This window comes from Equus asinus, chromosome 3 (assembly GCF_041296235.1).
Source record: "Equus asinus isolate D_3611 breed Donkey chromosome 3, EquAss-T2T_v2, whole genome shotgun sequence".
NCBI lineage: Eukaryota > Metazoa > Chordata > Mammalia > Perissodactyla > Equidae > Equus > Equus asinus.
In genome coordinates this window covers 123,791,449-123,808,058 of record NC_091792.1, presented here as the reverse complement: position 1 = coordinate 123,808,058, position 16,610 = coordinate 123,791,449, and the positions used below count along the sequence as shown (strand labels likewise).

General features: G+C 37.9%; 1 protein-coding gene across 1 annotated transcript; it reads right to left on the bottom strand.

Moving 5' to 3' along the window:
- Positions 1-2,250: 2,250 nt before the first annotated feature.
- On the bottom strand, positions 2,251-16,079 carry COMMD8 (COMM domain containing 8). Its single transcript, XM_014857135.3, has 5 exons — positions 15,928-16,079; positions 10,942-11,097; positions 7,109-7,261; positions 4,332-4,487; positions 2,251-3,181 (listed from the first exon to the last, which is right to left on the bottom strand). Exons 1-5 carry the CDS (start codon positions 15,991-15,993, stop codon positions 3,161-3,163), a joined length of 552 nt encoding a protein of 183 aa, XP_014712621.3. The 5' UTR covers positions 15,994-16,079; the 3' UTR covers positions 2,251-3,160.
- Positions 16,080-16,610: the final 531 nt, after the last annotated feature.

The window sequence follows — 16,610 nt, the reverse complement described above, 5'->3', positions numbered from 1 at the left end:
TGAAGTCATAAATCCTATTAATAGCATGTACCCTTGATATGATGTAATGTAAATGGCACTTTCTCTCTGTGACATTCCTCCCAAAAACCCATAACCCAGTTTAAACATGAGAAAAACATTAAATTCCAATAGAGGGAGAGCTTACAAAATATCTCACCCACACTCCTTAAAACTGTCAAGGTTGTCAAAAACAAGGAAAAGTATGGGAAATTATCACAACAAGAGAAGCATATAGATACATGACAACTGAATAGAATACACTGTCCAGGATGGAATCCTGGGAGAGAAAGAAGACATTCAGTAAAAGCTTAGGAAATCTGAATAAACAATGGGATTTAGTTAATAATCATGTATCAATACTACCTCATTAATTATAACAAATATACCATACTAATATAAGACGTTATTAATAGGGGAGCCTGGATGTAGGCTATATGGGAACTCTCTGAACTATCTGCTCAATTTTTCTGTAAATCTAAAACTGTTCTAGAAAAATAGTCTATTTAAAGAAAGAAAAAAAAAGACAAGCCATAGATTGGGAAGAAAATACTTGCAAGGCATGTATCTAAAAAACACTTCTATCCAGGCTATATAAAGAACTCCCAAAACTCAATAATAAGAAAACAATCCAATTAAAAAATGGGCCCGTGGCCGAGTGGTTAAAGTTCCACATGCTCCACTTCGGTGGCCCAGGTTCACGGGTTCAGATCCAGATCCAGGGCGCAGACCTACCCCACTCATCAGCTACACTGTGGCGGTGTCTCACATACAGAAAAATAGAGGAGGATTGGCACAGATTTTAGCTCAGGGCTAATCTTCCTCAAGCAAAAAAAGAGGAAGATTAGCGATGGATGTTAGCTCAGGGTGAATCCTCAGCCAAAAGAAAAAAAGGCACCAGAGAAGATACACAGATGGAAAATAAGCAAAAGAAAAGATGCTCAACATCATTAGTCATTAGGGAAATGAATATTATCAAAACTACAATGATATACCGCTACACATGTATTAGAATAACTGCAATTAAAAAGACTGACCATACCAAAAGGTGGCAAGGATGTGGAGGGAGAACTCTTATAGACTGTGGGAGGAATGGAAAATGAAAAAATTGCTTTGGAAAACAGTTTGGCAGTTTCTTGAAAAGATAAATATAAACCTACCATATGTTCCGGCCATTTCACTCCTAAGTATTTACTCAAAAGAAAGCATATGTCCATACAAAGACAGATAGAAGAATGTGTAGAGCATTCCATGTATTATAACAGCCCAAAATTTTAAACAACCAAAATATCCATTAACAGGCGAATAAATAAACAAATTAAGATAGAACTCTACAACAGAATACTTCTCAATAATAAAAAGGAATGAACTAGTGATACATGCAACAACATAGACAAAACTCAAACTAATGCTGAAAGCCAGATCACAAAAAAAAAAAAGAGCACATAGTGTCTGATTTCATTTATATTAAACTCTCAAAAATGTGAAACAATCTACAGTAGCAGGAAGCAGACAGTGGTTACCTGGGCGGGGGAAAGACGCAGGAGCAGGGATTACAAAGGAATAGGAGGAAACTTTCAGGAATGACTGATATGTTCATCATCTTGATTGAGGTGATGCTTTCATAGGTGTATGTAGGTGTACACGTGGCCAAATTATCAGATTTAAATATGTGCAGTTCATAGTGCAGTATATTGAAATTAGATTTCAATAAAGGGGTTAAATATGCTAATACAGCGATAACACGTGATGAGGGAAATAAGCAGAGCCAGATTTTTTCCTTCTCAAAGGAGTACTGCATGGAGGGCTGAAACTCAAAAGGGATCTCTAGATCAGTATTTTTAAAGTGCTGGTCTGCAAACCGTTACTGGTCCATAATGACAGAAGGAACCTGCACCTCTCTAAGCACGCCGTTTAGTTCAGCTGATTTTTTTTTCATAACCAAAATTGCTCAGTACATTGAATAACATTCAAGCATAAGCTCCTTATCTAATCACCAACCTATAACAAACAGTCCACAGGCGGGCATTAGTCTACAGATACACTTTGAGCAGCACTGTCTAGACCACACTCACATATTTACTAACCTCTGTAAGCCTATCCTCATCTGCAGGATGAGAATAGTATGAACTGCTCTGGACACCTCAACTAATAGCCCGATGCTCTAATGAGCTGTAAAGTTGCAAAGGGCAGGTACCAATTAATCATGTATTGTTGCGTTATGTAGAAAGTCATCTGAAATAAAACAACATATAAAAATAAAAGGACATTTTTTATTTGTTCAGAATGTGTTTTTAAACTGAAATTAAAAATGGTTTGTTTCTCCAATGAAGTTGTTAACATCCAAAACTGTTAAATTCAATATTAAGAGTTTATAACAAAAATGGACCTATATGCATTCTTGGCTAATATCTGAATAATAATATATACACTATACAATGGTATCCATTTCTTTTTTCATCAGAGCACACTCTCCCAACCAAACATAGAAATGCAGAAGTAACAGTGTTATTTTCACTTTTTTCTGTGTTCAAGTATAAGAATTTAGTTTCTAGAATTCATAAATTCATAAACTCAAAACTGTTCCAATAAATTTGATTATTTTTTCTTGTTCATATCTGAAGAGCTTCTTTCTCTAAGAAATTTTGCATTTTATAATCTTTCCTTTGAATATGAGAAAGATATGGAATCTCCTGAGTTACATATGCAGCTTACACATTCTTTAAAAGCTATTTTTTAAAAACATTACAAATTAATCATATATATCCATAATACATGTCCTTGCTATTCACATACTTCTTTAAGCAATATTCAAGTATATTTGTGCTTTGTATGTTTACATTACTTTAGAGCCTATTTTTAGCTTTCAATAAAACTGTTACAGCTATAAAGATTTCTCAAATATTTAATAAATGAGGCAAAAGTCATTACAAAAATATAAACAGCTATTATAGCTTTTTCATTTTTTATGCATTTCCTGGCAACCATGTAATTTCCTGTTCCTTAGATACGCTGATAAATTTTTATCTTTGATCTCAAAGCAGCTGCTTTCTCAGCTTGGCGTAATAAGTCAGCACATCACAGGTTTTCCGAACACACAGTATTCACTCTGCCGTATCAGTTGTAGCAGTGGAATCTGAGTGTTGGTATTCACTACTTCCAGTTATTTCAACTGCATGACCACCTTAAAACATAAAGCGGGGGGAGAGAGGAATCAGGTTAGACCAGAAGGATGCCAATATCTGCTAAATGAAATGCTTTGAAATCTCTGAAGAAGGGCCTGCAGAACTGATAACAAGCAAGGACAACGCACAGTAACTCATGGCACGTGCCTGCCAGGAGCCATGGTTCAGAATCATCTGTCATTTATACCAGGCTCTTCCACACACCCCGTCAGACATTTAGCCCCAGCCAAAGGTAAGCCAGGCTACCAGTTTGGTTACTGGGCATGTGGCCCAGTCAGGAAAGCACCAAAATGGCTTGAGTAACTGCAGAATATGGAGGGAAGCTGAAGTATACCAGGGTTTAAAAGAGGCAGACCCAAGAAGACTGGTTAGTAGCAAGAGAGGCTGGTAAGAATAACTGACTTTAACCATTGACACTAGATCACTGGAGAAAATGCTAGCAATAATGAAAGGAATGTACGTACACACAAATCATTATTTTTCTTTCTTTCTCACAGCAGCAGTTTCTACTGTTCTCATTAATTAAACCCTATGAGTGGTTACTGTTACTTAGCCATTCCTTTGTAAATGTAAAGTTTTTAGTCATCCACCAATTCTATTTTGTCTCAACCTGATTTTGTCATAATAACTACAAGCCATATTTTGTCTCCCATACTTTGAGGATTATAAAAGTAATTTTTTTCTACTTGTCTAGTTAAATAAGACACATTTTTCTTCAAGTCACAACCATTTTAAATCATAAAAACTCTTCAGAATCAACTAATTTCACAGCCTCAAGGTAAACATTTTATTTTTATCATTAATGAGTACCAGAGCAAAAACAATCTAGCAGTTACAACAGCACTTTTATTTTTTTCAAAAGCACTATTATTTTTTTCAAAAATAACTACTTGATAAGTTATGCTCAAAACTAAGTAACTAAAATAAGTTATAATTAATTGAATATCTAAAAATAGAGATGCAGAATACACCTACAAGTATTTTCTGTGCTTGACAAAAAATATCAGGAAAAAGAGAAACAATAAAAGTGAACTACGCGTTCTTCTTACATTGCTCTGATGTTGTCAATCAAAACTTAAACACTTTAAACTGTACAAGAAAATTAAAACAAATACCTTATTAGCTGTACAACAAAATTAAAACAAATACCTTATTAGCTGCTTCCAAGGAATTTATTAGATTCTGCAGCTCTTCTTTATTCATTTCAACAGAATATGGTTTGACTTCACCATTTTCTTTTACATCTAGATGAAGGTTTAAAAGTGGCATTTGTAATGTAGCAATCTTGTCACTAGAAAGTGCAAGCTATTTAAAATGAGGAAAACAGTAATTAATAAGTAATAAAAAGGACTATATTAAATATGCATCAGAACTTACTAACAATACATTAAAAAAAAAAAAAGTACTCCTGTTTGCTATCAAGTACAGGGAAAGGTAGAAGAAATAAACAAATTAAACCCATGCCAAACCAACACATGTTTGAACAGAAAGAGAGAAGAGAGTAAATAAACGAGGGGAAGTAGGTTAGGGAAAAAAGACAGTCAGCCAGCACTCTGTGGGAGAAGCAGGAATCCAGAGCAGAGTTACGGCTGGGAAGTACTGAATGGGTCCAATGCAGCAAGAAACAGGGAGAATTCTTAAATAAGTGTAAAGATACCTACAGGATGGAAGTCCATCTCCAAAGATACTAAAACCACTGGTAAACTCTAAGAAATTAAGATGCTTCATTCATGATCAGCTAACTCTCTACTAAAGTATTGATAAATATGTAACCAAGACAGAGCCATCTTCAATTAGAGCCACTTGACAAAAACATTCAACATATTTACCTCACTTTCCACTTTCTGTCTAAAAAGAGTATCCTACAGGAAATGGAAGAACCAAATATTTACGACACTAATACTTTTTGAAATAAGCACTATTGATTCATTGTCAGATGGCAAAGGGAAATTCAATTTTTCTGGAATCTGAGCCAGAAAACCCAAGAATAACTGAATCTTTGGAGTACTCCTACTTGCAAAAATTTACTTGGGCAACCGTAAGGGGCTCCTTCCCAAACAACCAACCTCAAAGCATCTCCCTTATGGTACACAGACCATAGAATCAAATCCTTAGATTTCTTTCTCCAAAAAAACAACTCATAAATCTCTGAGATTTGGAAATATCACCTTTGGGTTGTCTACCTTTTGGATAATTCTCCTTCTCAATATTTCCAATAAACGGTTTCTCAGCCTATGCTTGAATACCACCAATGATGAGGAGTGTGGTAACTCAAGAAGAGGTTAAAATAATTTTCAGATACTCATAGTTTTTAAAAAATTCTTCCTGGGGCCGGCCCAGTGGCACAGCAGTTAAGTTCTCATGTTCCCCTTCGGTGGCCTGGGGTTCAGTGGTTCGGATCCCGGGTGTGGACATGGTACCGCTAGGCAAGCCATGCTGTGGTAGGCGTCCCACATATAAAGTAGAGGAAGATGGCCACAGATGTTAGCTCAAGGCCAGTCTTCCTCAGCAAAAAGAGGAGGATAGGCAGCAGATGTTAGCTCAGGGCTAATCTTCCTCAGAAAACAAAACAAAACAACAATTCTTCCCTAGGTTCAATTCAAACCCATCTTATTGCAAATCATATACTTTAGGCCTTTGTCCTACCACCTGAAGCCATAGAGCATATATATAATCCTTCATCTACATGACTTTTAGTCCTTTAAAGATAACTGTTATATTTCTACTAAGTTTTCTCTCTTCCAGGTGTTTCAAAGCAACTTCACGTACCATGATTTTAAGTTCCTGGTCATTCTTTCCACTTGGGCTCCAACTTGCTTAAGTACGTCTTAAGTTTGGCAGCCAGAACTAAAAGGATTATCAAACCAACTAAACAAACTAAAAAGATTTAAGAGTTGAAAACACACTATATTAGAACTGCTACCCTTTGCTTGAAACAGAATTTCTACCAATGAAACATAAGACTGAATCATACTGCTGACTCAAGCTACACTTTGGTAAATCAAAACAACTAAATATTTCTCATATATGCTACTATTAGCATATCTCTCATATCTTTTATATTTATCCTTTGCTTTATTTAAATGAAAAATCCTCTACTTAGGTTATCTCTGCTTAGTTTATTTTGCTTTATTTGGTCCACCACTGAAATGTGCTATAAAATAATTTTAAATTTTGACTGTATTATATTACATATTAAATAGATCTCTAGTTTTGTGTCACCCTCAGATTTGATAAGCATAATACTCATAAAAATGTTGAAGATGATTGGGCCAAGACCAGAATCACTGAGACCTCTTTCTGAGCTAACACAAATTCATCTGGTTTTGTTTATTTATCCACTTATGACTCCGTCTGTATTATTTTTCTACATTTTTCCCCACTTTATCCAGGGTCATGCTGAAATCAAGAAACACAATGCATTTGTTTTCTCCTCATCTAGGTCTAGCTACCCTACAGAGGATGGAAAGTTGGTGTGAAATTGTTCTTTATGAACCCCACTGATTATGACTCTCTTTTCAAAATGTTTCTTAAGTGCTGTTTTAATAACACATTATAGATTTCCCCTGAGGTAGAATGACATTTACCAATCTTGGGAAGACTATAAAGTCTATAAAATTCTAGCCAAACATAAAATGTTGAATATATACACACATACTCCTCCACTACTTATGACATTTAATCATTTACAGTTCTATTTAATTGAACTTATTATCATTGTAATGTCTATACACACGGTTTGTAGTGTACTGATGTCCAAATTAATGCAGAAAATGTCATTTTAATTATCTTTGATACTTTTTGGGGACAATGTATTCTCAAAAGAACAGAAATTTTAGATATATACATTGCAAAAAATAAATACTTCTTTCTATCCCAAAAATGAAGTAAAAAACATACACATTCATAAATAAATAGATTCTCACCTTTAACTGCCAATCGAAATCTTGTAGCTGTGCAGAGGAAATATCAACTATTTCTTCTAACAGAGCCTGCTTGATTTCGTCTTTCCTACTTTTCAAGCATTTCATGATAGCTTCTTGATGAAATGAATTCAACTGACTCAATTGCTGAAATACCTATGAAAACAAAAATAAATGTTTAGGAAATAAGGGAAAGGGCCTTCCTATTTAAAATATACATAGTTCCATTCTCCTTTCACATACCATTTAAAATGGTAGTAAATGAAAAAAAAAAAAGAGAAATACTTCTCTAACTATGAAAAGAACAGATGAGAATATACAACCAGCAAACAAGAGGTTTTAACAAATTTTTGCAAAACAGAAAGTAAAGGAAAAGGGCTGACTGATGAAGCAGCATGAAAGTGAGTGCATCCTTGGACCACTAAAGCTGGTATGACTATATTAATATATCAGACAACAGAGTCTTTAAGGCAAGAAGTATTACAAGAAATAGAGAAGGATGGCAAAAGGGTGACTCAACAGAAATATATAACAACCATAAATCTGTGTGCACCTAATAACATAACTTCAAAATATATAAAGTAGCAAAACTTGGTGGAACTGGGTAAATCTACTGTCATAATTAGAGATGTTAACAAACCTCTCAGTAAGTGACAGAGACAAAAAAAATCAGTAGATATAGAATTAAAAAACACTTTCATTCTATTTAACCTAATCTACACACAGAACACTACATCCAACAATTGTATAACACATATTGTTTTCAAATGTATATGGAACATTCACCAAAATGAACCACATCCCAAGCTATATGGCAAGTCACAACAAATTTCAAAGAACTGGAACCAGACTCTGTATTTTTGGGCCACTGTGTAATTAAATCATAACAGATAAAAAATTTTTCCAAATATTTTCAAATTAAGCAAGATGGTAACACAGTACTAAGTGAAGAAAGAAACAAAATCAATCTTACACAAACTCTTCCAGAGAAAAAGAAAAAAAATACTTCCTAATTCGTTCCATGAGACCAGAATAAAACTTGACACTCTGACACAGACATTATAGGACAGAAAAATCATAGGCCAATATCACTCAAATATAGATAAAAATCCTAAACAAAATATTGGCAAATCAAATCAAAAGACATATAAAAAAAGACAATACATCATGACCAAGTAGGATTTATTTTGGCAATGTAAGGTTAGTTTAACACTCAAAAATCAATGTGAGGCACCACATTAACAAAATAAAGGTGAAAAATAATAAATTCAGGAAAAAAGCATTTGATAAAATTCAATACTCAGTAATGATAAAAATTCTCAGCAAAGCAGGATTTGCAGGAAATTTCTTTCATCTGATAAAGGATATCTATAAAATGACACAGCGAACATACTGAATGATGAAATAGTGAACACATTCTCCCTAAGGTCAGGAACAAGGTGCTGCTTTTTTCCCCAACACTGTCCTGAAGGCGTTAGCCAGTACAATAAGGGGAAGAAAACAGAAATTAAAGGTATTAAAATTGAAAAAGAAAATTACTGCATTCAAAAAAATCCAAAAGAAATTTTATAAACTATTAGATATAGTAAGTAAATTTAGAAAGATTGTTGGACACAGAGTAGTATATAAAAATCAACTTTGTTTCTACACACTAGCAATAAACAATCAGAGAACAAAATTAAAGAACATCAGAAACATCAGTTACTTAGAAATAAATCTAAAAAAATATTTGCAAGGCCTCTACACTGAAAGCTACAAAACATTAGAGAGAAACTGAAGCCATTCTAAATAAATGGAAGGTTATACCATGTTCATTGATAAGAAGGCTCAATATTGTTAAGATGTCAATTCTCCCCAAAATGATCTAGAGATTCAGTTCAATCCCCATGCTATGGACTCAACCGTGTCCCCTCAAAATTCATATGTTAAAACCCCAACCCCCAAGATACTTGGAAATGAGACCTTTGAGAGGTAATTATGTTTAAATGAGGTCACGAGGATGGGGCTCTCATGATGGTATTAGTGCCCTTATAAGCGACACCGGAGAGTTTGCTCTCTGTCTCTCTCCCTGGGGCCATGTGAGGACAAAGCTACAAGGCAACCATCTGCAGCCAGGAAAAAAGCCCTCAGTATGGAACTGATCACCCCGCCTCTTGATCTTGGACTCCCTGGCCTCTAGAACTGTGAGAAATTAATTCCTGTTGTTCAAGCTACCCACTTTATGATATTTTATTACGCAGCCCAAGCTGACTAACACTTCCCATCAAAACTCCAGCAAGTTTTTTGCTTGTAATTGACAAGCTGATTTTAAAATGCATGTGAAAATACAGAGGATCTAGAATAACCAAGGCAATCCTCAAGAAGCAGAAGGTTGAAGTTCTTCTACTATCAGATATCAAAACTTACGTAACGTAATGCAGCTTTAATTCTGCAGTAACTAAGACAGTATAGTATCAGCAAATATAGAAAAGCAGACCAATGGAGCAGAATAAAGAGTCCAGATACAGACCCATACATACAGTCACCTGATTTACAATGAAGGCTGCACAGCAATTCTATGGGGCAAGAATGGTCATTTCAATAAATGGTGCTAGGTCAAGTGGATATTCATTTGGAAAAATTTGAACTTGACCCCTACTCCATATAGAAACATTAATTCAAAAATGAATCAATGACATAAATTTGAAAGCTAAAACAATCAAGATTCTAGAAGAAAACATACAAAAACATCTTCATGACCTTGGCACAAATATTTCTTAAACAGGGCACTAATGGCACTAACCATTAAAGACAGACTGACAAACTGGACTTGAGTAAAATTCAGAACTTCTGTTCATTAACAGAGTAAAAAGGCAAGTGACATAATAAAAGAGATATAAAATACATACATCTAACAAAGAACTCATATCCAGAATATCACCCAAATCAAAACGAAAAACACATAATTCCATTTTTTTAAAAAGTGGGCAACCTACACAAACACGCCCAAATGATTTCTGACAAATGTACAAAGGCAATACCCCATGATCCTGCAATTTCACTTCAAGATGTCCTCTGAGAAAGTTGGCCCACGTGGGTACAAGGAGACACATACAAAATGTTTGTAGCAACGCTATTTGTAATAATGAAAGAGCAAAGAAACAATGACCTAACTGTTCATCAGTAGGGGACAGAAAAATAAGTCCCACTAATTTCTATCATCAGATACAAGCAGTTAAAATACATGAACCAGATTTACATTTATCAACATTGGTAAATCTAAAACACAATGTTGCCTTAAAAAAACAAATTATAAATGGATACATTGTTATCATTTACAAGTTACACATTTAAACAGCTCAAATAATTGTCTACATTGCTTAAAGATGTACACCTTCATACAATATAGAATACAAAACATGCACACCAAGTTCACAAGTGGGTGATCTCTAGGGGAGGGTGGCGTACCCGGTGGTATTTAGGTAGATCTGTAATGCTCTGTTTCTAAAACAATCACACAAACATGACATATATAAAGTAAAATGTTAACAACTGTTTAATTATGGTAACGGGAACAGAGGTGTTGGTTATATAACTTTCAGTTTTCTTCTATATGATTTAAATGTTTCACAACTAAAACAATACAAACAACCAAAAACAAAATTACAGACACCCAGAACTTCTACTATCAGATTTTCCACTTAGGATTTTGAAGTTTTTCTTGCTATACAATATATACTTACTGATAATGGCCCTTGTATTATACGGGGCCTAAAGACCAATTTAATAAAAAATCTGAACACTAATTATTTTTTATTATTATTATTATAAGGTACAGAAATTTTGAGTGAAGTTACCTCTTCATCAGATAAATTTTTACCAACTACAGCTTTGAAAAATTTGGTAATATCTTCTAGAACATGCATCCATTCTGCTGACTCCCAAACACTCTGATAATCCTGGTAGACAGGATAAGTTCGGCCACAAATGCCATCAATTATTTTGTGAAGAAGCTAGAGAGAAAAAAGGAAATAAATGTAATTATAAGTAAAATTATTAAACCGCTTTATCTTCCTTGGAGCAAACAAATGTTGTTGGGAGAAGTTCCTGTTAACCACAAGAGCAAATGAGATCGAAATGTAACTATTTTTAACATTATTCTATTAATTCAAAGTTAAAGAGTCACAAAAAAAGCCAGACTTTCTATAATTTTGTCCACCTTCAGAAGCGAAAATAATTTTATAGATACACTGTTTCCCCAATGTTCCTGAAAGGAAGGTGGTGAGTATAAATGTTTCACCTTGGGATTTCTTAGACATCATATTTATACCAATAACCAAAAAAAAGGTACAACTCAAGTCTTTTACTGGAGATCTACAAACTTCATTTTGCCTTGCCTCCACTTTTCACTACATTCATACTTCTTTTGGTCCACTCCAACAAAGTCAACAGTACCTTTCTTCTCCATTTTTACATTTCTTTTTCTCTATCCTACCTCAATATCAGCAATGGAAATCCTAACACACATATAACTGAACATAGTGATTAAGACGTTGGATTTTGGAATGAAACTAACCAGTGTGAATCCTAGTTCGACTACTTAACTAGCTTTACCACGTTAAGTGTTCTGTGCCTCTGTTTCCTCATGGGTAAAATGAGGATATCACCTACCCCCATAACGTTGCTGTAAGGATTAAATAAGAATCCATGCCAATCTCTTGGCACATTCCTGGCAGGTACAAAGCACTTAAACATTGCCAGCCACTGTTATCATTCTTCTTATTATCATCATCACTATTACTACTCCTACTAGCACTATGTTCCATGCCTTTAACATACACTGACTGAGTACCTACCATGCCAGCACTATTCTAGGCAAATGATTAATATGGTTTTCTTTCTCAGGGGATATTTGTGTCTTCTAAGAAGACTATTTGAACCCAAATAACTTGGAAATGCTTTTAAGCAGCAAGCCTTCTAACTCGTTTCCCTTGGATCATATTCTACTCCATTTTAAGCAGTAACTCCTCTATAACACCACCTATCAGCACAGAGAGGAGCAACTGGTGACCCCACTTCCAACCACGGCTAATGCTCTATATGAAGAGAGTTCTTATGTACCATAAATCCACCAACATTCTCAATTTGAAATTCATTCAGAATTCTCTACATATATTCCACCTTTTCCCAAAGTGTCCCCATGCTAAAACAAAACCCAGAACTCAAACAGAAAAATAAAAGTGCTATCTTTTTTGGAATATAAATGTTTTTTCTTCACTTACGAATATGCAGTGAGCACTTCATTCCAGTTATTAAACAAGTTAATGGAAATATAAACAAAAAATAACTATAATAGCTACTTTTTATGGAGCCCCAATTGTGTACCAAACACTGCTGATCTCCTCACTACAACCCTATGAAGTAAGTACTGTTATCCCCATTTTACAGATGAGGAAACTAAGGATAAATAAGACAAGGTCCTACCATACCAGAGTCCTAGTCCATTTGCAAAAGGCAAACATATCAATAAATAAATGCACTTAAGAGTGATAGGAGTCAGAATACAAGTTTATAGAAGGTACAAAGGAGCAGAGAGGAAGCAGGGGAAAGTCTATCTTAAAAAGATGAGTAGTTGGCCAGTCAAACAGGGGAGAAAGGCATTCTAGTCACAAGCAACTGCATATGCAAAGGATGCGCATGAAATCATATGGCTCAACCTGGGGGATGACAGGATACAAGGATGGAGAGGTGGGCACAGGCCAAATCATAAAGGGCCTTGTACACAATGCCAAAGAGCCTAGACTTTAACCTGTGTTCAACAAGGAAGCAACCTTTTCACATATTTGCATTATTTTTCCATAAATCTGACAACAGGTCGGGAGATCTAAGGAGAGAAAAGGGAAATAGAAGGTGAGCCCAAAGGCCCCCATCTTCAGTTTACCAGCAGGATTAAGGGGGCCCACATTGTTGAGGACGCCCAAAATGAGGCAGTAGAGAAGTAAAAGAGACATGAAAAGGAGGAGGGAGCATGGATGATACTCAGAATTTCAGGCTGAGTGACTGGGTAAGTGGTGGTGCCACAAACTGAAAATGAGGCTACAGCCACAAAAGGAGTAACTCACGGGCAAAAGATGAGGAGCTCAGGCAAGGACACACTGAATCTGAGGTACCTGTGGTGTATCTTAGCAGAAGCCTGACACTCAGGGAAGAGATTTTTGGCCGGATCCAGAGATTTAGGAGTCATCGACATACATGGCGGTAAGGGTTGCGGGCCTTATCTAAGCAGGAGGCAGAATGAACACAGGAACAGAAGACTAACACACAAGACTCACAGTCAAGATGTACCACATGTGCCAGCTTGGCCACTTACTAGTTTGACAACCTTCGGCAAGTTACTCAAACCCTCTGCTGACATTTGTTTCCCCATTTGTAAAATCAGAGAAAAGAGGTAAGATGGTTTTTCTTGATCCTGGTAGGAATTAAGTAAGTTAATTCCCTTCCACCTCCCCCACACTTCATAAAGGGAATAAAGCAAAAAGGCAGGCCAAGATTAGGGACTTAAAAAGCTACTTACCACATACCCTTTGATACCATTCTGTAGGCTAAGCCCCCCAACCCCACCCTTCACCCATGGTAAATGGAACAGAAGTTGCACTATCAACCAAGGTGAAAATCACCACAATTTAAAACAGCAGATATTTATTGGGGCAATTAGAATTGTAATTCGGGAGATACAGATTCAGGTAGAAACCCAAAACGTGTCCTGCTAGGGAGTAAAAGTCAGGGGCTTATAAAAGCAAAGAAAGGAGATTGTATTACAAGGAATTTTAATTGGAGTTGGAGGCAGAGAGCTAGTCTTGGCTAAACATTGATTGACTAGTGATTCTATCTTCCAAAATCCACCATCCTCAGTCTTTGTGACCAGGATGTCTGTTCTCCTGCTGACTTTTCAAACAATTGCTTGTAACACAATTGCCATTTTGGCCCAGTCCAAAGGTTTGGCCCAGCTCAAGGTTCCAGACAGCAAAGCAGTTTCTCTGGAAAGGCAGCTCTGACTCCACTTAAAATGGCTCCACTATAGTCAATTTTTATATGACTTATTTAAAACTGCCTATCGATGACACTGAAGGCCAACCCACCAAAGCTTAGGATCCAGATAACCGCCCCCCGGGATAAAGCTGAGTTTAGTACGCATTGATTCCTTCCTTCCACAAACACTAATTAAGAACCCACCTTGAGCCAGACAAACTCTCAAGAACTGGGGACATAAAACAATGTACCCCGAAGGAGTTCAGAATGAGAGCGAGACCAAAGGCAAGCCAGCCAGTTAAGCAGTTGTGTTCAAGGAAGGCTTAATGAGGCCTGAATTGTTGGAGGACAGAGGAGGCAGAAGTCAACATATTAACATATTATTTACAATACAAAGTGTTAGTAAGCTGAAGCCAGAAGGCAAACAGAACCACCGCCCCCAGAGCTAACGTGGCCGCTCAGTTCTGCATATCCATATTGCTTTCTTTCAGGGGTAGGCAAATTTCCCTCCCGTCTAATACTTAAGGCACTAAGGTTTTTTGCTTGAAAGTTCAAGGGAGAAAACACTTCTCAGATTTTCCTCTTTTGGTAACCATTGGGTTTGCTTCCTTTCACAGTTCACAGCCGAGATACTATTATATGTACTTACTGTCTCCACATTTCATCTTTCAAACTCACTAAAATTTTGCTGCCAGAAACAACACTTTAACCTGCCAGTGCCTTTGATGTTAAGGTCAAACACACCAGCGTGACATATAAAGACTGAGCCACCTGACTCCTGCTCAGCTGTCTAGTTTTAGTCTCCCTGCTCTGCTGCTCACTCTGTATTTCAGCCTCTCAGAATTACAGCAGGTCCTCAAAGCCCCCGGGGACTGGCTCTCTTGTAGCCTCTGTAGCTGCCATTCCTCTGCCTGAAACACCCTCTCCCCTCTAGCCTATCTGGTTCCTACTCAGCCTTCAGGACTCAACCTAGAAATCGGGATTTTCCCGTTCTGGAAAGCCTTCCTTTGCCCCTTCAAATGTGGGCTGCTACCTGTCCAAGCTCATTCCTGGATAACTCGGTTTGGTTACCTTATTACATAGCAAGCTCCGCCTGGGCGCAGGCTGTGCCTCATTCACCAGTTTACCTTTTCCCATCAGGGCACTCAGCACACAGCAGACTTCAACGAAAACTGGCTGCACCAACGAATGAGTCTGCTTTTTTCAGATTCTCACCAGCCAGATTCCTTCTCAGACTTGAGGTGCCAACCTCTTGAGGGAAAGGCCCCCTTGGGCCACCCTACCTATAGTAAGGCGCCTAGTTACTCGTAGCACTTATCAATTTTTTTTTCTGTCGCCCTCAAGGGGGCAGGATATCCTTCTCTAGGTCACCACGGTGTCCCCAGAACCTAGGACCATGCGTGGTGCATAGAGAGCATTCGGGAGGTAAGTGTTGGATGAATGAATGAAACGTAAATGAGAGGCTGCAAACCGCCGACTCCACGCTGTAAGTTTCCAAAGTCTACGTGGCAGCTCCGCCCCCAGCCCAGGGTCCTTGGTCCCTGGCCGCGCATGGGCCAGGGGCATGTCTGCGCGCAAGGCCCCTCAAGGGACAACTCCAAGCCGGGGGGCTGAGGTGGCACCCCAAGCCTAGGGCTCCTCGGCTCTCCAGGGGAAGCAGGGGGCCGGCCACCCGAAATCACGCCCCCTCCCCCTCTCTTCCCCTGCCAGCCCAAGAGAGCCCAGCCACGGCGTCCCGGTTGACCCGGCCAGTCCCGCACGCCAGGCCGTCCCGGCGCCCCGGCCCCGCGCCGCCAACACCGCACCCTCCTCACCTTCGGGCCCAGCTCGGCTGGAAGCTTCTGCAGCCGCCACAAGGGCGTCCCCTCTTCCGGCTCCATCCCTGTGCTAAGCAGAGCCGGAGTCACGTGACAAGACCCGGGCCGCTCCTCCTTCGAGATGGCTCGCCCACGTGACTCTCGCTGGTAAGGGCGGGGACAGGGCGGGGAGACCCAGGGGCCCCTGTGCGCGTGCGCAGAGACGCTGCTCGCGCTCTCCTTGTAACTAAGGAGCATCGTTTTCTGCCTGGTGGGACGTTATGTAAACACTCTTAAACTATTTTATTGAAAGTAGATTTGCAAATCTCTCAAAGCATTTTGCAAAATTTTCAGAGTTCTATTGACCTTCCTCTGCACTCTTTAGAAAGCCGTCTGATAAGGGTAATGATATTTTGGGGTGCCCTCGGGGCCACTGTCCCGGAGGTTTGGCATGTCTCTTACTAAAGTGTCCTGATTTGGAAGGTAAATTAAGGATTTATTGTGCGTGAAATGCTTTATATAGATTATCCTAAGAAGAAGGTATTATTTGCCTCCCCATTTCCAAGTAACAAAAGTAGAGAAGTCATTAAGGTTGTTAGATTTAGCAAGTAAAAATACGGGACGCCCAGTTAAATATGAAACTTAAGATAAACAACGAATAACGTAAGTCTTTTGTTATGAGTGTGCCTCAAATACTGGGC